This window comes from Gigantopelta aegis, chromosome 5, assembly GCF_016097555.1.
Source record: "Gigantopelta aegis isolate Gae_Host chromosome 5, Gae_host_genome, whole genome shotgun sequence".
NCBI lineage: Eukaryota > Metazoa > Mollusca > Gastropoda > Neomphalida > Peltospiridae > Gigantopelta > Gigantopelta aegis.
This window is the reverse complement of record NC_054703.1, coordinates 24434129-24459039: the sequence shown is the minus strand read 5'-3', so window position 1 is coordinate 24459039 and position 24911 is coordinate 24434129. Positions and strand designations below refer to the sequence as shown.

General features: G+C 37.0%; 1 protein-coding gene across 1 annotated transcript in view; it reads left to right on the top strand.

Moving 5' to 3' along the window:
• The first annotated feature begins 2359 nt into the window (after positions 1–2359).
• Positions 2360–24911, top strand: part of LOC121373026 (protein mono-ADP-ribosyltransferase PARP15-like) — a 35547-nt gene continuing 12995 nt past the window's right edge. The window contains exons 1-14 of the mRNA XM_041499469.1: positions 2360–2496; positions 4096–4171; positions 4726–4875; positions 11634–11852; positions 12658–12760; positions 14655–14710; positions 15905–16051; positions 17210–17353; positions 18137–18239; positions 19357–19412; positions 21199–21396; positions 22699–22908; positions 23434–23491; positions 23710–23771. Coding sequence (XP_041355403.1) covers positions 2360–2496; positions 4096–4171; positions 4726–4875; positions 11634–11852; positions 12658–12760; positions 14655–14710; positions 15905–16051; positions 17210–17353; positions 18137–18239; positions 19357–19412; positions 21199–21396; positions 22699–22908; positions 23434–23491; positions 23710–23771 — 1719 coding nt within the window. The remainder of the gene's footprint in view (positions 2497–4095; positions 4172–4725; positions 4876–11633; positions 11853–12657; positions 12761–14654; positions 14711–15904; positions 16052–17209; positions 17354–18136; positions 18240–19356; positions 19413–21198; positions 21397–22698; positions 22909–23433; positions 23492–23709; positions 23772–24911) is intronic.

Below are 24911 nucleotides of genomic sequence, written 5' to 3'. Positions count from 1 at the left end.
ATTTGGCGGCCATTATGTAGGCCAGTCATGCGTAAAGTTAGTTCGTGCTGGGCCCCGCCGGTAGCCATATGTTGTGTACTATCCTCCTTTGGTAGCTGGCGGGACCCTGCGGTCTTAGATTGGCCGCTACAACATGCCCTTTAATATTTGATTTTATTTTAATTTTTGGACTATATACTTATCCCGCTGCGGTTGTTCCACAAATCTATATTTATTTTGTGGCCTATATATGTTGTTTTTTGTCTTGGGGGCGTCTCCATTTGACACTCCATGTGAGGTTAGTACATGGTTGGGTCCCTCAGCTGCTGCATGATTTTAGTGTGGTGGCGGTGGGGCCCATCCTTTATGGTCATGGTGAGGTCCCCAGTCAGAGTTTTAATAGATATTATGGTTCATATTAATTCTTTAGTTGCTTTTTAGTTATATATAAATTGGTAATCTGGTAGTCGCTTACGTCGTTGGAATTTCTCGCGCTCGGTCGACTAGTTTGTTTGTTCCGGTTTTTTTAATATTTATATATGTATAATATTTTAATGTGGTGTTGGTGTTTGCGTGAATATATGTGATAGGATCAGCCTCGGGTTTTTATGGGACAGGGATGGTTATCTGGCAATAACCACCTCACCCCTTGCCGGTTTCTTTCCTATATTTTTAAAATTTATTTTGAATTTATAAAATGTTGTTCTTTTTAAAAATAGATTTTAATTATTTTTACAAGCGTGCTCTTTTTAATGTGTTTGTTTCTTTTATCCTGGTTTTAGATTTTGAATCTTTTTGATTTAATAAAAAAAATTTTTTAGGAATTTAATAGGGCGGTAAAACTGCTCCTATGCCGACGTTCTGTGAATAGCTTTACCCATAACTCTTCACAGACGTCGGTTTTCCAAATTAAAGGGTGCCAGTGTCTTTTGAATGACGTAACGTTTATGTTCTTTTTGGTCTACAGAGAGGCGCCTCGGATCTTCACTCAACAAGATACGTTTCACACCCACGACCTGCCAGACGTGCGGATTGTTCTAATGTTTTTTATTGGTGTTCCTCTACTAGGAGCACCATTTATTCTTAAATGTTAGAAGTGTTGTTTAATTTTGTCCCTCTCCTAGGGACACCACTGTTAAATAAATGGAGGATGCCGATTTTAGAGGGCACGACGGCTGGGCGGGGTGGGGGGGGGACTTGTTGGGTGAGGGTCGGGGGTGTGTGTGTGCCTCCGGAGGATAGAGCTAGGCGCCTAGGCGTAGGCGGTTTAGGTGGTAGGGAGAGATAGGTTTGTCTGGGGGCAGGCCCCCTCCCCCCCTGTGTTCTGGGCCATCCTTCCTCCCCCCCCCCCCCATCCGGCCACGCTTTAGTTACCAATATCTTCGGTACTCCTATTGTGAAATATAATAAATTAAAAAAAAAAAAAAAAAAAGAAAAAAAAAAAAGGTACTTCCTGTGGCTCTTGGGCTACCCAATCACCAATCCTCTCCAGACAAGGGCTTAAATAATTAATGATAAGTAGACTATGAGATAATGTTTTGGTCGCCCGTTCAAAAATTGGTGTTTAATTTATAGGTTTAATTTTATATTATATATAATTAAATAAACGTTTTGGGTATACACCAAATAAAATTTATTTATTTTTGTAAAGTTGTCCCCATAACTATTTTATATTTGGAGTAAATATCGAAATTGTCCGTTAAATTTCTGACCCGGAGCAGACCCCTGGCTATCCAGGACTCGGCCCCGGGGCAGACATGCTTGAAGCTCTAGTGGCATATAAGCATGTAAAAATGTACAACCAACCAACCAGGTAAAACCGATCCGATCCCCGATGTACGGTCTGTAGATAAGCTGCAGGTCACTCGGGGGTCTCCGGTACCTTCCGAAGTGGGTTCGGAGACCGCCGAGAGACCGCAGCGAGCTAAACTTCCTTCTCCGGAATTCTTTGACTCCCCCCAACAAGAATGTAAACAAACAGCGGAGCCTAGTGTTAGAGCGTCTGCTCAAAAAATCTCAATTCCTTTTCCAAAAAATCAAACCTCTGACTTTCCCAATAAGCCCCTTTCACCGGTTGCGGAGGGCATATGGGGGGATGAGCCATGTCAGATTTATGGTCCCATACCCACCAGTTCCCAAACTAATTCTGGTCAGGAATTTAAAACAGTTGAACGTAAAACAACAAAACGTAGTCTTCAGTTTAGAGAAGTAAATAAAGACCCAAGCTGTGTAGATTTTTTACATTCACCAACTAAATCGTCCCCTCCTTGTAAACGGAGACCAATGTTAAGGTCAACACGTCCCAGGGGGGAACCTTTAAAAAAAAAAATCATCACCCCCCCCTGATTTTGAAGAAGAATACCCCCCACTCCAATTACAAATGGCTAAAGATACTACTTCTATTCCACCAACCAAGGGTACTGAACTACCCGAGGTCTTTTATAAAGGGGTGGAACCTGCTAAGGGCGGTTCTGGGATCGCCCCTCTACAAAGCTTGGGAGGGACAGTACCACCCCAGTACACAGTGGGCGGCCCCCCCAAAAAGACAGTAAACAATAACTCAAATATTCAAGATTTTACCTGCAGACGGCTGGTCAGGATGTTACCATCAGAAAGTAACCCAAAGCAGACAGTTATATCTATAGGCGTCGGGTGTACCTCCTCCCCTTTCCTGAACTATGAAACAGCTAGGTGTCTAGAATATATACAGTCAAACCTGTCTTAAGCGGTCACACATGGGAGTAGTTAAAACTGGCCGCTTAAGACAGGTGGCCGCTGATTACAGGTTGCAACATATAATCTTTAAAACATATGTTGTCGTTTCTTGTTTTAGCGTCTGTACTGCTAATCGATGGATGTGTGATTCACAGTTTACTATAAATAAACTTTTGACATGTCGCCTCCTTCAGGAAAAACTGCCACTGGAATGTATTAAATTAACCGTTCTCAACACATTTGTTTTCTCTTTCCATTTAATTGTTTAATTTCTACTTCATGCGGTGTATTGTCATAGTAAGTGAATCTACAAATGTCAAGCGTAGCCTGCTCAGAGGCAATTAGATGCTTTCCACAGTCATACTTTCTTAACTGATACACAGTAAAGATGTCGGGACTGAATGGGTACTAGTATTCCTGAAGGTGTGAAGATCGGTTATTTGCTGCACCTTAAGGCTGTTGGTAGATATCACTTTTATATAATAGTAAATATTCACTGTGTCTGCTTAATACAGGCATTTTAGCGATTTGGGATCCGATTTGGGTAGCGGATGGCCGCGTTAATCAGGTGCTTAAGGCAGGTGACCGCTGAATACAGGTGGCCGCTAGGATAGGTTTGACTGTATATATATATATATATATATATATATATAAGCACTGCCATTTATTTGAAATTAAAATTGATAACTGTTCCTCCTGTCCTACATACTGTGTTATCTTGTCATTGAATGATATTACATGTACGTTGTCTGCTGCTACCCTAACTTGGACTTTTCCCCTTTATTATATGTCCATGTATAGGATAAAAAAACAAAAAAAATTTCAGCTTCTTAATGTAAGTCCCAGGCTTAATTTTAGATACAATTTTTATCTTCTCCAAGATGGTATTTTTTGTATTTATGCTAATACGGAAATACGTGGTGGGCCTACACTTCTTTTCTGGTATGATAGCTTTTCCTTGACCACCAGTTGAATACATAATGTGTACATATATACAATACAGACACTTTGGTCACTAACGATTTACCTTTACCCAATAGAAAAACTATGATAAGGATAAAAATAATCAATTGGTAGATACAAGATTTTCATAACAGATAAACAGTGGTTTTCAAATACTTGTTTTACTTATTTGACATTTTCCATACTTTCCATTGCCTGGACATGTACGAGATTTGACAACAAAAAGATAATAGATTTCTGCTTCTGAAATAATAAAAAAGTGAAAATTGCCAAAACTGCACATACGAGGTTTTCTTAGTTCAGTGGGTGAGACGATCCTAGAAACAATTTGTTTAAGTTTTAAAACATATCCGAATATATATTTGCAAATAACCCAGTGCGAACAGGAATGTTCATAATATAATTTCACTTTTTAATTCTTTGTTTTGTCTATTCCAGAACTCATTCCACGAAACAAAGAAGAAACCTCAAGATGGGGATTGTTCTTTCAAGAGACAAGATCACCGAGCAACAGGTTTCACTTTCACTAAGTTCGCTCATCTGTCTATCTGCGTGTCTAACAAATAACATGGATTAAAACTGTGCATTCCTGGGCCACAGACAAACCAAACAAGCCATGGAAAATAGTAAAATCATTCACAAATCGAATTTGGTCCAAGTTTCATAAAATATATTATTTTCATAACAGCAAAACTTTTAGCGTATGCAGTTATGTGATCAATACCACACACACAAATACACACACAGGCACGCACGCACACACGCAAATTTTATTTGCGTCTATACACTTTACGGTAATCTGATTGGTCCAGAGGTGCTAACGTTTTTCGTTGATATCGATGGACCGAAATGTTTTTAAGCCACGCCTACGTCCCCACCCCCAACTGTCTCGCATTACTTTTGTGCAACAAGCCGGATTATTCAGCGAACCTTGTCGCTACTCTATAGATACTCCAGTTATGCATTAGATACCTAATAGCCACTAATAAAGCAATATTCTGAGAAGTCTTCATTTTTGTATAACAAATTAAAAAAACAGGCTGAATGATAATGTCGGCTATTTTTCAGGTCGATGCTATTGTAAACTGTATTCTGTCAGATATACAGTTGTCCGATTGTGATGGATCTTCTACAAGGATTGATATCAAAGTTGAACGTCATCGAAACATGGAGATATATAGCACACCTCTGCACATGTGGTCATATGAAGGAGAGAAAGTTAGTATTGATTACTAGTACTTAATACACCACGACTGGTATATCAAAGGCCGATTATAATCGATTATAATCGAAAATTGATCGGATAGGTTCTTATGATGTGATGATCGATTATAAACGTCCATAATCGATTGTGTGGGAAAATGTTAACTGTAACTCCAGCTTTTATGATAAAATTGATGCAAATATAAATTGGTTTGGGTTTGTTTCCATCTGTATATAAAGATAAATTAAATTAAATAGGTAATAAAGGTACGATTAGCCATTTGCAGGGTGCACACGACAATAGGTACAGGGTCCTTATAATTCAAAGCCATCTTATGGTCATGGAATTCCTACCGATTGTGTAATCGAAAGTTGATCGGTTGGTGCCGACCGAGCATAACTGATGATCGATGGTGAAATCCAAACCGATTCCCATCACTAATGTACACATTCTATTCCCATTTTCCCCCTCCTGCCATCCTTCACAAGTCATAAAACTTGCAACAGTAATAAACACCATCCTCTTGTCAAACGATTCGCGGTAAACATAATAGAGAGAGAGAGAGAGAGAGAGAGAGAGAGAGAGAGAGAGAGAGAGAGAGAGAGAGAGAGAGAGAGAGAGAGAGAGAGAGAGAGAGAGAGAGATTTAGATATATTATATATTGATCATCAACGAGAAAGAGAGAGAGTCTTATTCAGAGTGTTTTTAGATGGTAACGAGAGAGAGTGATGTGTCTCGTTCCAAGAGAGAGTTGATTTTCCTCGAAAGACCTGAGCTGAGATTTGGGACACATTATCATATTTGAGTCATCAACGAGAAACTAGACCATGGTATTTTTTAATTTCTGTGAGTCTTTATTCAGATTGTTTTTATGTCATTCATGGTAACGAATGAAATGTTTTTTTAAGTATCATTTTCATCCAGTGATGTGTCTCGTTCCAATTGTTCTAAGAAGTTTGATTTTCCTCGAAAGAACCTGGGCTGATCTCGCGTTATTGGGAAACAATAATTTCAGATGCCCGAGTTTCCCTTATTTTTCATAATATAATATAAAATTGTTTAGAATTTTTGAATGATTATTTAAATTGGTTATCAAACATATGTAAGCATATATGTAATGTATAGCTTTCTCTTTAGCTAGTGATATTTGGCTGTGAAGATAATATTAAAACAGATAATATTTTTGACCTGCTATTATTATTAGCTAAATATTTTACATATAAATATAAAGTGCAAAGGGTCTAATTAAATATTATACATTTCCAAAACGAAGCTAAACAAAGATATACAGTAGAAAAATGTATTTATCTTAGTAAAAACAATCTTAATGAATTCTTCACCAAGTGGTCTGTGTATTATTCCCTCTTTGAACAGACCTAATTTGGTAACTTTCCTTGTGCATCTTCTTGTTCCCAGCAGTCCACGTAGTAATAATGTATATATATAGTTCCCACAAAAATATTTTAAACAAACCATTCATATGTGTTTACATATATATATTATATAATATATGCTATATATAGTATATAGATATATATGTCCGGCAGTATGAATACGGAGATATATATATATATATATAGGATATATTTATATAGTGATATTTATGGGTATATATATATATATATATATATATATATATATATATATATATATATATATATATATATATTCAAATGAAGCTTGTTATCGGTGTGCCGCTAGAGTGCTCTATACTGTTACAGTAGAGCGGTTACACATATAATAATAATAACTTGGATATATTATACTTTGACTTCCATGGTTTATTTATATACAATACTGTTTCGTACAGGTCGCGATGTTTGTGCGAACCTGCACTCTTCAGTGCATAAACCAGAGTGATTTGTATAGAACATTAATTACAGCAACGTGTCTCTTCTAATCATGTTAAATTACTCAAGAGGTATTTGTCTTTATGTCTACATTTGCTGACCAGTTCGTTTCGCTTATTCAAGGACGCCGTTGTAGGATTGCAAATAATAAAGTACTTCTCGCAAATACAAAGGCCGCAACGGTTCGACGCGTTCGAATAGTGTGGAGCACGGCATAGAATTTTCCAACTGATTGCGTACTCAAGGTTGTTCTCTTTCAAGTGCCAGATATGTTTACTGAGTTCTGTGTCGTTGCGCTTCGTGTTGTGATTAAAAGAGGTCTTGTGGTTAGAATACCTCGCCTTGAAATCGGTCGCTGTTAACCCTACATAGGTGTCTATTTTATCCCCACAGGTCACTATGACTTGGTACACAATGCTCTTAGCGAGGCATTCGCCCCCAAGTGGGCACACTGTGTTTTTAGGGCAGCTGCACTTTTTTTCTGTTTCGGTCTTTCTGTGGTTTCCCAGTTACCTTTTGTTGTCGCTGTCAATAATTCGCGCCACATTAGGCATGCAGCTATATGACAGCTTGACTGTATTTCTGCTAAAGATCTTATTCATCTTATGGGATGGGGGGAAACACTTGTCGATAATTTTTAGGAACTCTTTGCCAACATTGGTCTTCACATTTCGGTCATAGGGTGGATTGTACCATATAATGTTTCGCTTTCGGTTCCTCTTCACTGCTCTAGGTTGGTCTTGTACGTAGTGTAGCTTATAACTGTCCGCTTTCATCCAATGCTTTCTGGTATACGGGGGCGGCCTTATTGAATTCGATCTCATTCGAAGATATTTCCGATAGGCGTTTATTGATACCCTCCGGGATGTTTTTCAGAACGGTGGGTGGGTGGTTGGAATCAGTGTTTACATACTGCAAGGTGTTATTAGGTTTCATATATGGCCTGTATTGTTCTGAGTTCAAATCAAGTGTTACGTCTAAAAAGTTGATTACTTTTTTGTTGGCTTCAATAGTGATGCTCAACTCGTTTTTCTTGAAGATCTTACAGATATCTTTTTTTATTCTTTCCATTTTTCTCGGTGGTTCCTTAAAAAACCCCAGTCCATCATCCCTGTAGAGGCCGATACACACGCCGTACTTGGTTTTCAAGAGGGATAACATGTAGCAAACCACTAGCTCGCAAGATTCAGCCCCATCATAGCTGCCCATTGTGACGTCAAAACCGGTGCTGGTCTCTTTTTTCTCCCATGGTTTTCTATTGCTGAACACAATTTGTGCGTTTCGCGTGGATGATGACATCTTTCTCGTGTTCGGTTACAATGGTGTGTTGTTTTGTAAAGTCTATTGCTTTGATTAGGAGCTTCTCTGTGATGGATGGATAGAATTCAATAATATCAAAATTGATGAAACTGCCTTCACACTTGTTCGGGATCTCGCGGTACCACTCGAGTACTTCGCGTGTACTCTTCCAGAGGTTTATTTGAGTTGAATCCGCAACACATTTCACCAGTCTGCTAAGGATTACTTTGCTGACGTGTCCTAGTTCGGACTTGTTTGGGCTGATTAGTCTACATGTTGGTTTATTCTCGAAATTAGGCTTGTGATCTTTCAGAGTGATGAAAGCCTCTTTTTCTGCGAGTTGTTCTATACGGTCGTCGATTTTAAACTGTTCAGCGATGTGCTTTGCCTCCCTGTTAATAGCTAGGATTGAGTCTCACTCGCCTTTTTGTAGGTTTTGTTGACGTTTATTTTTACGAGATCGCTGTACTTTTCTTGTTCGATCTTGTAGTAGTTTGTTGTTTTATCGGCCTTAATTGTTATCTTACTGTCATGTTTCACAGTCTCCAGGTCCTGATGTAATTTGGCCTGAAAGACATTGGTTTTGTTCTCAAACTCGATGTTTTGATTAAGGGATACCATGCAGTCCTCAAATTCCCTTAGTTCCTCGATCACGGGTGGAGATTTTGGAGTATTAAATCCGTATGTTTCTTGGTTAGGAGCTGACACCTTGGGTTTGAGGAAAAATAAGAGTTCATAACCCTTAACTACTCATTCAGTAACCTTGTAATACAGAATTAATACTGGTACCTATCACAATAAAAACAATAACCTACAGTTTACCTAGGTCCTCTAGGATGACTGGTTAAGCTTTATATATATTAGAACAATGAGCCTACAGTTTACTGCGTCAGATTACCGGCAGCACCGTCTAAATAATATTGGTATAATACAGTATTAAAATATTTAAAGTCACATCAATCACATCAAGGTTATACAACAGAGCAGAAATAATATTTACCAAGTCCAAACGGACGCGTTCTCTGGAAATCTTCCAATATGTTTCTCCTCGATATCTCTAAAACCCTAGCTATTTATTATAAAATCCCAGTATTGCCCGGGGGCACATTGCGGTACCGAATACCTACAAGTGATATTTCCACAGCGACCAAGCCGGCATATTTTTCTTAGATGGCCAGACTTGCTGACGCCCAGTCGCCAAAACCACGGTCGTAAAAACCGCATTCGCGGAGATATTACGTAACAAAGTTCCCACCTGGGCTTAAGTGCATATTACAACTGCACACTGCCCTCTTAAACAATTAATATCGCAACATGCGAAAACAAAATTAAGAGCATGTTCCGTCACATTGCTTGTCACTTTATTTGTTAGCATTTACCATAGTTTGACACCCAATAACCGATGTATGTTTCGTGCTGGGGTATTACTGAACACCTATTCTATTCTGTTCCGACAGTAATGGCAGTGACAAATAATCCCCTTCAAAATGCTGATAAATTGAAAAACATTTGGACCAGAACAAAACTGTATATGAAATCATTTCCGCCGTCAGCAGTTCGGGACTGAAATGCCCTTGATAATCATATTAGAAAGCTGAACTCTCTCAACAAAAAGGAAATAATATGGCCACTTATCACATAAATACTTTCTAGAATCAAAATCGCGCTCAAAATCAAATAATCCATTGTTGGCTCCGATTAGATTGCAGTGATCTAAATGCCCATAGATTCATAAGACATACCTATGATGATCCTTATTGTAGTTGTGGCCATCCTTTTGAAGATGCAGTGCACTTTTTGTTCAGTTGGTCAAGCAGTTATATATAGTTAATGGATAGGAGCACGAGTTTTTGGTTTGGTTCAAATATGTGTACTGTATGTTTAAACCCACCCAGTATTTGTAGTTTGTATGTCAAAGAAAGAAATGTTTTATTTAACGACGCACTCAACACATTTTATTTAAGGTTATATGGCGTCAGACATATGGTTAAGGACCACACAGATTTTGAGAGAAAACACGCTGTCGCCATTACATGGGCTACTCTTCCGATTAGCAACAAGGGATCTTTTATTTGCGCTTCCCACAGGCAGGATAACACAAACCATGGCCTTTGTTGAACCAGTTATGAATCACTGGTCGGTGCAAGTGGTTTACACCTACCCACTGAGCCTTGCGGAGCACTCACTCAGGGTTTGGAGTCGGCATCTGGATTAAAAATCCCAAGCCTCGACTGGGATCCGAACCCAGTACTTACCAGCCTGTAGACCGATGGCCTGCCACGACGCCACCGAGGCCGGTTGTAGTTTGTATGTAATGGCTGAAATGATATTTTTGTAATGTTATGATTTATGTCATTCACAGAAATTTATACATTATAGTATGTAAAATTATCTCGCAGAGAGGCAGTTATATAGGCTTATCGCCTGTTTGCCGATTTATTTGAATAAATAGTTATAAACAACCCACCCACCCTACCCACCCGAAAATCCAAAAACAAAAAACAAAAACAAACAAACAAACATGTCCCCTGCCAGGCCATAACACTGACAAAAACCGATCTATTTTCATGATATCTTGAGCCATTGCGAACAAAGAAAGTCCAAAAACAGCATTTCCATATTTTCTTAGTGCTAGTGTCATAAATCTGTAAAAATTCGCCATGGGTAAATCGCATAAAGTCAAATTTGATCTGTAAGAGTACGTGGTAAAGCTATACACAAAATTCCAGCTTAATGGCTTGAGGTATTGCGAAACAAAAGTACGGAAAATAAATTTGGACAGCCAGACGGACAGAGGAACGGAGACGAAACCGTTAGTCCTCAGAGTTTGGACCGGTAGTTAACTAATAACGGAGGAACATTGAACTAGTAATGTGTCTCTCCACCGTGTAAACAGACTAGCGTTCAGTACGACCAGAATCCTCTTCTACCACATCGGCGAATTACATTATTTAGTTTAACTTGTTATGGGTATAACCGGCCTCGGTGGCGCCGAGGTTAAGCCATCGGACTACAGGCTGGTTGGCACAGGGTTCGCAGCCCGGTACGGGCTCCAGCGAGTTCTTAAGGGCTCAATGGATAGGTGTAAGCACACTACACCCTCTTCGCTCTCACTAACCAACTAACAACTAACCCACTGTCCTGGACAGATAGGTGAGTTGTTTGACCAGGACAGCGTGCTTGAAACTTCATTGAATACAAACACAAAAATAAGTTGAAATGAAAAGAAATATGGGCATACAGTTGAAGGTGTAATGCTTACATTCCAAAGCAAGAGTTAATAAATGATTATTAGGTAACTGAGATAGCACTTTCTTTATCTCATCTACCGTAAGTTGACCCCCAATAGCCGGTGTATTTTTCATGCTGGGTGTCGTTAATCATATATTCTATTCTCATGCTGGGGTGTCACTAAAATCATTCATTTGTTTATTTTGAGATAGCACCCTAAAGATTGTTACTGAATCTCATGATTAAGTTTAGGTTTATTACTGGGGGGGGGGGGGGGGGGGGGGGGGGGGGGGGGGGGCGGGGGAGAGAGAGAAGAGGAAGGAAAACGATTTTTTTGTTTATCATAGTCCTTTCTCATCGATGCAAAATATAATGTATTCAACTGTTTTTAGATACTGAAGACATTGGTGATGTCCTGTTTTAAAAAGGCAGAGGGAGCCCGGCATACCTCCATTGCTTTTGCCACACATACTATGGCGATACTCCACTATGCCCTTGATGTGGTGGCCAGAGTGTTCTTTGCAGCAATCGTCAAATTTGCAGAAATAAATCCAAATCATCTTCAGAAAGTTGTTCTCGTTGTTCCTCCTTCTGCAAAAGCTTTCAATAATGTAGGTGTGATCTAGATATAAGAAATAATATATATATATATATATATATATATATATATATATATATATATATATACAGTAGGATAGTTACGTATTACAAGGTCTTACACAACAGAGAGGGAACGATATTTGGAATTGCTATTGAATATAATTGCATGATTTATAATGTCAAAGAAAACAAACTAGTATTAACAACTCCACATAACCTTGTAATAAAAATTAAGTTACCTGTAGTTTATAATTCCTGGTTAAAACTGAAGAAAGGTTCTCGTAATACTGAAGAAAGGTATGGGGATATAAAAAACAACCACAACCAAAACTAAAACTTAAAGCTATCCACAAAAAAGAAAGAAAGGTGTATGTATGTATGTATGTATGTATGTATGTGTGTGTGTGTGTGTGTGTGTGTGTGTGTGTGTGTGTGTGTGTGCATATATATATATATATATATATATATATATATATATATATACATACACACACACACACACTCACACACACACACACACGCACGCACACACACACACACACACACACACACACACATATATATATATATATATATATATATATATATATATATATATGTATATCTATGTATGTGTATGTATGTGTGTGTATGTATGTGTGTATATATATATGTATATATATATATATATATATATATATATATATATATACACACACACACACATACATACATATACATATTTTCCAATTATGTAATGAAACAATAACGATAACGTGTACGATTGCATTTAGTACATTCACCTAATTATACATTGTAACATGATTTTTGTTTCAGACATTTGATAAAGAGCGCTTGAAGCATGTATTTGAATCAAACATACAGCTCAATTCAGTACTGGACCAAACTCCTCTTCATTTTCCTCGAAAGCGGACATATCGTAAGTTAACTATATTTACTTTTTATATAACAAACTAGTCAATAAGAAAGTAATTACAGTGTTCGTGATTAACGGTATCCCGATATCCTGGGGAGACCAGAATTTAATTTTGGATAGCACACTTCAATAACCCAGTATCCCACCAGGATACCATATAATATTGTTTTGGGGTTTTTTGGGTTTTTTTTTTTTAAATCCTATGTTTTTATTTTTCGCTGAAACCATGAAAGTCATTTACTGGTGAAGTCAAGTAACAATGTCGTCCAAGTTTGTAATGATGTTATTTATGATTTTCATTTAAGTGGGATAGTAAATTCTCAGGTGGGATACCAGATTTTAAAATGTTAGTATGCAACTGGGATACTACCAACAATTTTAATCTCGAACACTGTAATTATGATACTGCCAACTACAATACTGTAGTAATTTACACGTCGCAGTCCATCATGGTTTTTTTTTGACATATTTTACTTTGAAAGGTTCCACATTCATAAAAGGCCAGTTTCTATATAAACCAACTATAGTTTTGCATTGTGCTGGTATTTTAAAGCAGTTGGTTACCTTTATATATCCTTATTTCTCAGTGGCGTAGCGACCGGGATGGAGGTGGGTAGGGTGTCACAGAGCTATGCCCCATCCCCAAGTTTGATCAAATCATACATGAACACTAACATAATGTGGGTTGCAACTCCCCTAGTGGTATGTCCTCATTTTTGTAAAGGTGGACAATGCAAAAAAGGTAAATTATTTTTTGAACTGAAAATAATGATCGTCTTTTCAAATAAATATGTATTGCAAATGTGACTTCCTTCTGTTCTCGTAATATATTGTACAACGCATATCCTCAGAATATCATATAAAGATAGATCTTGTTAAGAAGGGTTATGATGTTTTGGCGTTACTATTCGTTATATTAAGGCCGCAAACCCCAGATTCAATCCGTAAAACCAGACACTGAGTTTAGTTGATCTACAAACCTGTAACGCATCTAGATAAAGTTACAACAAACTGAAACAAGAGTATGTGACGTTGAAACGGTGAACTATCCCTAAAAATAGACTAAAACTCTACTCCATAACCACTACCCCTGCGCGTGCTGTAACCTCACCGTGGTGCAGGGGTGTAACATTCTCTTTGAGAATGGCCAATACAGCACAAATTGAAGTTTAGAGTAAAATTCGGTGTCCGTAAACTTCTGTGATATTTGTATTTGTATTTTTGCACAGTTCTTTACACTGCGTTTTAATTTAACTGTTGAATTTTTATATTGATGTTGATTATCAAATTTGTTTTGCTTTTACCATAGTTTGACACCCAATAGCCGATGTATTTTTCGTGCTGGGGTGTCGTTAAACATTCATTCATTCATTCATTCATTCCATAACCACTACATCTCAGACGCACTTGCGATGTTAAAAATATGAAGATAAAAAAAACAAAAAAACATTTTGTGATATTAATAACACCAGGATGACCAGAAACATTTCGGATGTACGGACATTAATAATTTAACCAATAAAATCTAAGTCAAATATGATTTGAGTTACAAAACCCCCCCAACTCTAATGGTGACAAATATGCCTTAGTGTTACTTTTATCAAACGTATCCACATTGTTTTTGGATCGGGACATAGCCCAGTGGTAAAGCATTCGCTTGATGCGTGGGCGGTCTAGGATCGATCCCCGTCGGTGGACCCATTCGGCTATTTATTGTTTCAGCCAGTGCTCCACAACTGGTGTAAGAAAGGCCATGGTATATACCATCCTTCTCTCAATATCTGTGTGGTCCTAAACCATATGTCTCACGCCATATAACCGTAAATAAAATGTATTGAGTGTGTCGTTAAATAAAACATTTCCTTCTTTCCTTCACATTGTTTTCCCTATTTTTCAGGTCGGATACGAAGATCTGGTGTGTCCTATATCGTTGGCGATCTGATCAAGCAAAATGTAAGATAACAGATCTTACCGATTGTCTGTTACTTCTTTTGAAACCATGAGCAAATGGATGAATGAATGACAAAACCAAGTATATCTGAGCAATCAGTTTAAATCGACATACACGAGATTGATAGAAGACCCCCACCCCCCGCAGTTCATTATGTCTCACCTTAAGACAACGTTAAAGTTTATTTAACGACACCACTAGAGCACACATATGCAATAATCATCGGATATTGGATGTCAAACATCTAGTAATTTCGACATATATTCTTAGAGGAAACCCGCTACATGTTTTCATTAGTAGCAAAGGATTGTGTATATGCACCATTCCACATACATCATAGCATATACCACATACTTTGATATACCAGTCGTGGTACACTGGCTACAATGAGAAATAGCCTAATGGGCCCACCAACTGAGATCGATTGTAGACTGACCATACATCGAATGAGCGCTTTTCTTTCTGAACTACGTTTCGCTCACATTAAAACAAAATCGTTAAATACAAATTTCAAATTGCGAATGACTACAGCATACACACCACCACTGGACATAGGTAAGTGGAAAGGAAGGAAGGAAATGTTTTATATAACGACGCACTCAGCACATTTTATTTACAGTTATTTGTCGTCGGGCATATGGTTAATGACCACATATATTGAGAGAGGAAATGCTTTTCTTTCTCGACGCACTCAACACATTTTATTTACGGTTATATGGCGTCGAACATATAAGGACCATTCAGATATTCAGGGAGGAAACCCACTGTCGCCACTTCATGAGCTACTCTTTTCGATTAGCAACAAGGGATATTTTATATGTACCATCCACGGTAGTTGATTTATCCAATCGTGGTGCACTGGCTGGAGCGAGAAATAACGCAATGGGCCCACCAACGGGGATCGATCCCAAACCGACTGCGCATCAAGCGAGTGTTTTATTACTGGGCTATGTCCCGCCCCTGGATAAGTGGAACGCAGAGGCAATGTGTATTGGTCAGATTAATCACACCATGAACATTATGTATTCGCGTACCAGCTGAACTATTTAAACTATCCAGTTACTTGACCGTCCAGTTAGTGCTGGATTGGTTAATGATTCCGCAAAAACAAATCAGTCAGAATTATTTTCATTAATCACTTGGGATATAGTATAATATATTTGTTCTAATGATTTTTATTAATCTACTTGTTGTAGGTTGATGTCATCGTGAATTCCACCGGAAATGAATTATATCTCAGCAGCGGACAAATAAGCCAGATAGTAGCAGAAGCGGCTGGACCAAGCATTCAGGAGGAATGTGCAAGGAATTACCCGGAAGGGATTGAAAGCTGGGATGTGGCTGTCACTAGTAGAGGCAATATAAACTGCAAGCAGATTTATCACATAAGCCTCGTTCCTTCCGAGTTATTGTTATCTCACACCGAGCATAACATGCCATACATCTTCAGGTTAAATTGACCTTAGTTCCAGTTCAATTGCAAATGTTTCTGTTTTGTAGCTACACTTTAAATACGATTATTAATAAATGTGGCAACTTAATATATTTCAAATTCAATATACAATCTGAACGGACAAAACCGTATTACATGATCTAAATAGTATATCTGCACACAAAGTCGTGATTGCTTCCATGATCCTCCATCAGATGCTCATCATTAGAAGGAAAATAGAATAGATGTTTAATGACACCCTAGCACGAAAAATACATCGCCTATTGGGTGTCAAACTATGGTAAATGCAAAGATAATGTGATGATATCTATCAATATAAAAGTTGGAAGAGTTAAATCAAAGCACAGTGCAAAGAACTGTGTAAAAATACAAATATATTCCTTAGGAGGAGCGTCACTCCCCAAGGATATCCATAACATGATGTTTTAGCCTGTACGAGGACTGCCTCTCATAAGACTAGCTTAGAGCTGTGTTAAACAGCAACTAATAATGCGAGCTTTGAAGACGGTGTCTTAATACAGATGAGCTTGTGGACAGACAGCACATATAGCAGAGGTGTTTTCCCAGGGCAGCGTGCTTGAATCTTAATTGGGTATAAGCACACAAATAAGTTGAAATGAAAAGAAATATGGGTATATAGTTGAAGGTGTAATGCTTACATTCCAAAGAAAAAGTTAATAAATGATTTTGGAGGAGAGCTATTATTAGGTAACTGACACAACGCTTTCTTTATCTCATTTAGCTTAAGCTCACACCTAGTAGCCGATGCTTGTTTCATGCTGGGGTGTCACTAAAATCGTTCATTCGTTTATTTTGAGATAGCACTCTAAGGATTGTTACTGAATCTGACGATTCAGTTTAGGTTTATTACTGTGGAAAAAAGAAGAAGAAGAAGAAGAAGAAAAAAAAACCCTTCATCATAGTCTTTTCTCATTCATGCAAAATATAATCAATGTATTCCACTGTTTTTAGATACTGAAGACATTGGTGATGTCCTGTTTTGAAAAGGCAAACAAAGCCTGGCATACCTCCATTGCTTTTTCCACAGAGACTATGGCGATACTTCAGTATTCCCCCTGATGTGGCGGCAAGAGTGTTCTTTGATACAACTGTCCAATTTGCAGAAAGAAATCCATATTATCTTCAGACAGTTGTTCTCGTTGCTGTCCCTTCTGCAAACGATTTTATTAAGGTAAGAATGATCTAATATATATATATATATGTATGCACACACAGTGGGATAGTTACGTATTACAAGGTCTTACAAAACAACAGAGAGGAAAAGATACTCTCTCTCTCTCTCTCTCTCTCTCTCTCTCTCTCTCTCTCTCTCTCTCTTTTGATTGACTATAATTGCATGATTTACAATGTCAAAGAAAACAAACCAGTATTAAGAACTCCATATAACATTTTAATAAAAATTAAGTTGTCGGTAGTTTATAATTTCTGGTAATACTGAAAGTAGATAGGGGATATAAAAAAAAACAGCCACAACCAAAACTAAAACTTAAAGCAACCAACAAAAAAATAAGAAAGAAAGAAATCATAACACAAATCAAACAAAACAACCGTGTCCAAACTTTGTTGAAATGAGATTTGTCGAGTGGATGACCTATTTTCCATGGTGAAATGTATTACGTTTTACATATTATGAATTGTGTATGTGTATGTGTATGTGTGTGTATATATATATATATATATATATATATATATATATATATATATATATATATATATATATATATATATATATATGTATATATATGTGTGTGTGTGTGTGTGTGTGTGTGTGTATATGTTTATGTGTATGTGTATGATATACATATCATGACCTAACGTGTTTCGAGATAGCTTTGAAATGCATATGTATCGCTTTCTTCTTTTATAATGTTGTAATAAAACAATAACAATAACGTGTACAAGTGCATCTACTAAATTCACTTAATTATACATTGTAACATGATTTTTGTTTCAGGCATTTGATGAAGAGCGCTTAAAACATGTATTTGAATCAAACATACAGCTCAATTCAACACTAGACCAAACTCCTCTTCATTTTCCTCGAAAGCGGACATATCGTAAGTTAACTGTAGTGATTTACACATGTCACGTTGCTTGACAATGCAACATTTTTTACTGACATATTTTTACTTTGAAAGGTTCTGTATTCATAAAAATCAAATGCTGCTTTGGATTTTTGTTTACTGTATTAAATTTTCTAAAATCATACATGCATACTTACATAGTGTGGGTTGCACCCCTACCCCCACATAGTGGTATTTCTCTCTTAACTGGCTATCAATATTCCTCATTTTTGTAAAGGTAGACAATGCAAAAAAGCTAAGGTATTTTCTCAACTGAAAATAATGATCGTCTTTCAAAAAAAAAGTGAATATTAAATATGTATTGCAAATGTGACTTTCGTCTGTTCTCTTGGTATATTCTACAACGCATATCCTCTGAATCGCAAACAGATATCAAATACAGTTAGATCTTGTAAAGAAGGGTTATGATGTTTAGGCGTTACTATTCCTTATATTAATGCCACAAACCACAGATTCAATCCTTAAAACTGGACACTGAGTTTAGTTAATCTACAAACCTGTATCACATCTGGATAAAGTTACAACAAAGTGAAACAAGAGTCTGTGACGTTGAAACAGTGAACTGTCCTTAAAAATAGATCAAAATTCTACTCGATAACCACTATTCTCAGACGCACGTTCGATTATAAATATATGAAAAGAAAAAATATTTTGAGATATTAAAAACACCAGGATGACCAGAAACACTTCTGATGTACGGAAATGGATAATGCAACCAATAAAATATAATTAAAATATGATTTCAATGATCAAAAAGGCCCTAATGGTGCAAATATGCTGTATTGCTATATTTATCAAACATATTCGTACCAGTGGTAAATCATTCGCCTGATGTCTCGTTCCAGCCAGTGCTCCACAACTGGCGTAAGAAAGGCCGTGGTATGTACTATCCTGTCTGTGGGATGGTGCATATAAAAGATTCCTTGCTGCTAATCGGAAAGAGTAGCCCAAGAAGTGGCGACAACGGGTTTCTCTCTTAATATATGTGTGGTCCTTAACCATATGACTGACGCCATATAACCGTAAATAAAATGTGTCGTTAAATGAAACATTTCTTTCCTTCCTTTACATTGTTTTCCCCATTTTTCAGGTCGGATTCGAAGATCTGGTGTGTCCTTTGTCGTTGGTGATCTCGTCAAGCAGAATGTAAGATAATAGATCTTACTGATTGTCTGTTACTTCTTTTGAAGCCATGGGTAAATGGATGAATGAACACACCCCAGTATGACAAAACCATGGATAAAGAAATGCACCAAGTATATCTGAATAAACTGTTTAAATCGACATGGACGAGATTGATACAAGACACTTCCGGCAGTTCATTACGTCTAACCTTAAGACGACGTTAAAGTTTCTTTAACGACACCACTAGAGCAAATTGATTCAGTAATCATCGACTATTGGATGTGAAGTATCTAGTAATTTTGACATATCATCTTAGACAAAAGCCGCTACATTTGTTCATTAGTAGCAAAGGATCGCGTATATTCTCCATCCCACAAACAGGATAGCACATACCACATACTTTGATATACCAGCCTAATGGGTCTACTAACTGAGTTCGATTCTAGACTGACCATAAATCAAGTGAGCGCTTTACTTTCTAAACTTAGTCCCGCTCACATTAAAACAAAATCGTTGAATACAAATTTCAAATTGCGAATGACTACAGCATACACACCACCACTGGACATGGATAAGTGGGAAGGAAGGAAGGACATATTTTATATAACGACGCACTCAACACATTATATTTACGGTTATATGGCCTCGGACATATGGTTAAGGACCACACAGATATTCAGGGAGGAAACCCGCTGTGGCCACTTCATGGGCTACTCTTTTCTATTAGGAGCAAGGGATCTTTCATATGCACCATACCATAGTCAGGATAGCACATACCATAGCCTTTGATGTACCAATCGTGGTGCACTGACTGGAGAGAGAAATAACCCAATGAGCCCACCGACGGAGATCGATCCCAAACCGACCGCGCATCAAGCGAGATCTTTAGCACTGGGCTACGTCTCGCACCTGGATAAGTGGGAAGGAAGGAATGTGTATTGGTCAGATTCACCACGCCATGAACATTATGTATTCACGTACCAGTTACACTATTTAATAGTCCAGGAGCTGACATCACTTTAATCATGTTTTCTGTTGCAAAATTCGTGTGGCTATTTCTTCGTGTAGACCATCCTGGGGCATTAGGAATTGGCAGTCTTGCAAGCTGTATCCTGTGATTTACTGAAAAATTTGCACTTTTCTCATATTTCGTGACCACATATTTTCACCGGAAATTATGGGGTAGGGGAAACATAAACAGCTGCATATTCTTTATTTCTTGCTCCACTGCATCATACTACCACTCAAAATGTGTGTCGTGGAGAGCTCTATCGACGAAAATATGCAATATACAAATTACTGTGATAATTAGGTCACCAGTGGTCAAAAGGTCACCGATTGTGACGACTGCCTAAAATCTAGACACAAATGTAAAAAACAAATCACCAAAAATAATTTGTTTCAAACAAAATCAATTTAATGCCTTTATTTCTTAGCGAAGACACTAGGAAAGTTTTTAGGATAACTGATAACTTTGTGGAACAAATTTCACACATCAATAATTTAGATGAAACTTTGTAATTTTTTGCAAAATAGCCACTTTTTCACTTCAATAGTGAATTTGCAGATATTTGCCTCAGGATGGGCTACACCAAGAAATATACGCAAACATTTTGCAACAGAAAACATGATTAAAGTGATGTCAGCCCCTGGACTATAAACTGTCTGGTTACATGATCATCCAGTTATTGCTGGATTGGTTAATGAATTCGCAAAAATAAATCGGTCAGAATGATTTTCATTAATCACTTGGGCTAGAGCAGAATATTATATGTTCTAATGATTTTTATTAATCTACTTGTTATAGGTTGATGTCATCGTGAATTCCACCGGAAATTGGTTATATCTCGGCAACGGACCACTAAGCAAGATAGTACTCAAAGCGGCTGGACCAAGAATTCAGCAGGAATGCCAAATTAATTACCCGAATGGGATTAAAAGCTGGGGTGTGGCTGTCACAAGTGGGGGCAATATAAACTGTCAGCAGATTTATCACATAAGCCTCGTTCGTTCCGAGTGGTCATACGTTAAACAGGTTATTGATAATGAAGTATTATTTTCTCACAGCGAGTATAACATGTCATACATCTTCCGGTGACATTGACCTTAGTTCCAGTTCAGTTGCAAATGTTTCTTCTTATGTAGGTACACTTTAAAAATGATTCTTAATAAATGTGGCAAATTAATATATGTTAAATGTTACTAGTCAATCTGAACAGACACAACCGTATTCCATGATATAAATAGTATATCTGCACAAAATCTTGATTGCTTCCATAATCCTCCATCAGATGCTCATCCGTAGGAGAATAGGATAGATGTTTAATGACACCCCAGCACGACAGATACATCGCCTATTGGGTGTCAGACTATGGTAAATGCAAACATGTGATGATAATCATCAATATAAAACTTCGAAGAGATAAATCAAAACAGAGGGTAAAGAAATGTGTAAAAATATAAATATTCCTTAGGAGGAGTGTCCCCCCCCCCCCCCCCCCCCCCCTAGGAATTCCATGACAGGATGCTTTAGTCTGTATATGCTCAACAGCAAATACTGTGAGATTTGAAGGTGGTGTCATAATGCAGATGAGCCTGTGCAGTACTAGATGATTTTGGAGACTAGTAAATAAGCCAGTTAAGATATGTGGTTGATTCATACAGGTCATTTTGTATTACTTTGAATGTTTGTGTAACTAGTTAGTTAGCCTGTGAAGACATGTTGTTGTTCTGTTCATAATAGGCCATTTTGTACTGCACATTGTACATCAGACTTTGGAGAATAGTCGGATGGCTTCTTAAAAAAGTTAAAATTTTGTTTTGCTTAACGACACCACTAGACCACATTCATTTAGTTATCATTGACGATTGGATAAGAAACATTTGGTATTTCTTGCACGTAGTCGTAGATAGAAAACCTGCTACATGTTTGTTTTTTCCATTAGTAGTATGGGATGTTATATGCATCAAATCACAGACTGGAAATAACATACCATAGCCTTTGATATACCAGTCGTAGTGCGCTAGCTGGAATGAGATATGGTCTCTTAAGTCAGGTAGTTGTTCACAAACATGTCATTTGTACCAGAGTTTGTATATTACATTTTAATAAATAACCAACCGGCCTTATAAGACAGGTGACTATTTTGTACTACAGTTTGTATTCGTATTACTGTTAAAATTATTTTGGTGGCGAAGTACTTTAATTTCTGTCGTTTATATTATTTTTTAATTGATATAAATTAAAAGAATTGCTGAAGTTGACCAAAAATAATATTTTTAAAAAATAGTTAATAATTAATTTCAGAAATACAAAAACATCATGAACCGTTTGTTGGAAAAAGCTGACTCTACAGGCCACACATCAATAGCATTTCCTGTTCTTGGAACTGGTCTGATCCAGTACCCAAGTGATAAAGTGGTAAAAAGCCTCTATGAAACAGCCATGGCATTTCACGGAAATCATCTAAAAAACATCCTTTTCGTTGTGCACCCAAAAGATTTTGCTAATCGAAAGGTAATTGTACTATGTATGCAGTGACAGATAATTCAAATTTGTTTTAATGATAACACTTTCCAACTAATAAAATATGTCTACGAATAAACTTACATATTAAATATATTTTCTTGTTTAGAATATCAGTGTCTGTGTATTCAATGTGTTTCTGGTCCTCTTAATATTTCTAAGAAGTCGAAAATGGATTTTGTTTTCACATAATTTCGTAGGTACGAAAAAACAAACATTTTAGGAAATAAAATAAAATTTAACCTAGTACAAATATTGGAATAATTAGAATCACGTTTAACATACAGACACCATTATTGTAGGCAGAAAGATATATTTGATATGTAATTACAATCGTTAAAAAGTCTCTGTTAATCGATAATGTCTTAAAAATTGCAGCAAACTCAGGAATGTCCTTTTAAGCATTCTTGACAGTAATATCAAATATGTGTGACCGTTATATAAGTGGGTTTTATTTTTAATGCAGAATTTGTTTTGATCTTTAGAAATGAATATAGATTACTTCTACTTTTTCAGGCATTTGAAAAAGAAGAACTAAATCACATTCAGCTGGAGGAACACATTCTAGATGAAAGTAATCCAGCTATGTTAGGCACTTTGCTAAACAAAATGTTCAGTCACACGTTTCGAAGGATAAGACGGCTTTTAAAAGTAATTAGAAACAAGTATAAAACCGATGGTGATGATGATGATGATGATGATGATGATGATGATGATGATAGGTTGATACATTTTTGGGAGTGGGTAAAGTAAACATGTTTATAGCACATTTAAATTAAATTATCTTTGCAGTTATAAGGAGAGGTGCAGCGTGCAGCATTAGCTTGGTGAAAGGCGACATTGCCAACCAAAATGTAAGTAAAAACCCCCCCCCCCCCCCCCCCATGAGTATTAAATTATTTTGACTGATTAGCAATAATTACTACATGCTAAATCATTAAAGCCTACACCTATCTAATATGGGTAATACATGTATTAAGATATTTTTCGTTAGTCTAATATACCCGTATTTAACACGCAAGACAGGTTCCCTGCCGGGAATCAGGAAATGATCGTATCGCCTACTTTCAACGACCATAACTCTAGGAAAAATTATTAAAAACATGTATATCAAACTTGAGTTCGTAAAACAAATTTTCATATCTCCTAAGTTCAAGAGCCATACTTTGTTAAAATAGGTAAAGCGCCAAGAATCTCAAACAAACAAATCTGTAACATACAACAATATTAGCAGTACATGATAAATCTATGCACGCACGCTCAGCTCAATACATAACATTGTGAAACAGATTCGGAAAACTGTATAACACAGACAGACAGACAGAGATGAAACCTATAGTCCCCCCCCCCCCCCCCCCCCCACCACTAGGGTCTAATTAATACTTGAAAATATGAAACAAAAACAAAACTTTCTACCCTCTTGCTTAATGTTATAGCTTATATCGCTGTTCTATCAACATGACAGTCGGTGGTAAATGCCCATACTTCAAAAGCCTTATACGTAAGCCTTATACATGGTATGAAACGTTCCTTGGTACTCAGAACATAGTCTACCCAAAGCATAACCTTTGTTTAGATCCACAAATAGCATGTGTTTGTTTATGAATCTGAATGATGCAAGTATAACCTTTAACATGAACGGAACTCGTTAAAATACACCAGTCAGATTTGTAAGTTTCACAAGATGTGTTAAATAGAGGATTCGTCACGAGTATTTATTAATATGGAAAATATCAACAGAGTCTAGGTTAATCTGTATTTATCGAGGCTCTGCCGAGACAAATACCGATAAACTAGACGAGGTTGATATTTTACATATTAAAAAAAAAACACGAGTAGTGAATTCAATTTATCCTATAACACTTCTAAAATAACATTTTAATTAAATGTTTAGTGCAGTACTAAAGTCGCAGCGATCGGTAATATGATGTCATCACGATTAGCACACATTTAGTTTAACGTCACACATTTTAACTAAGTCTTTGAAAGCATTA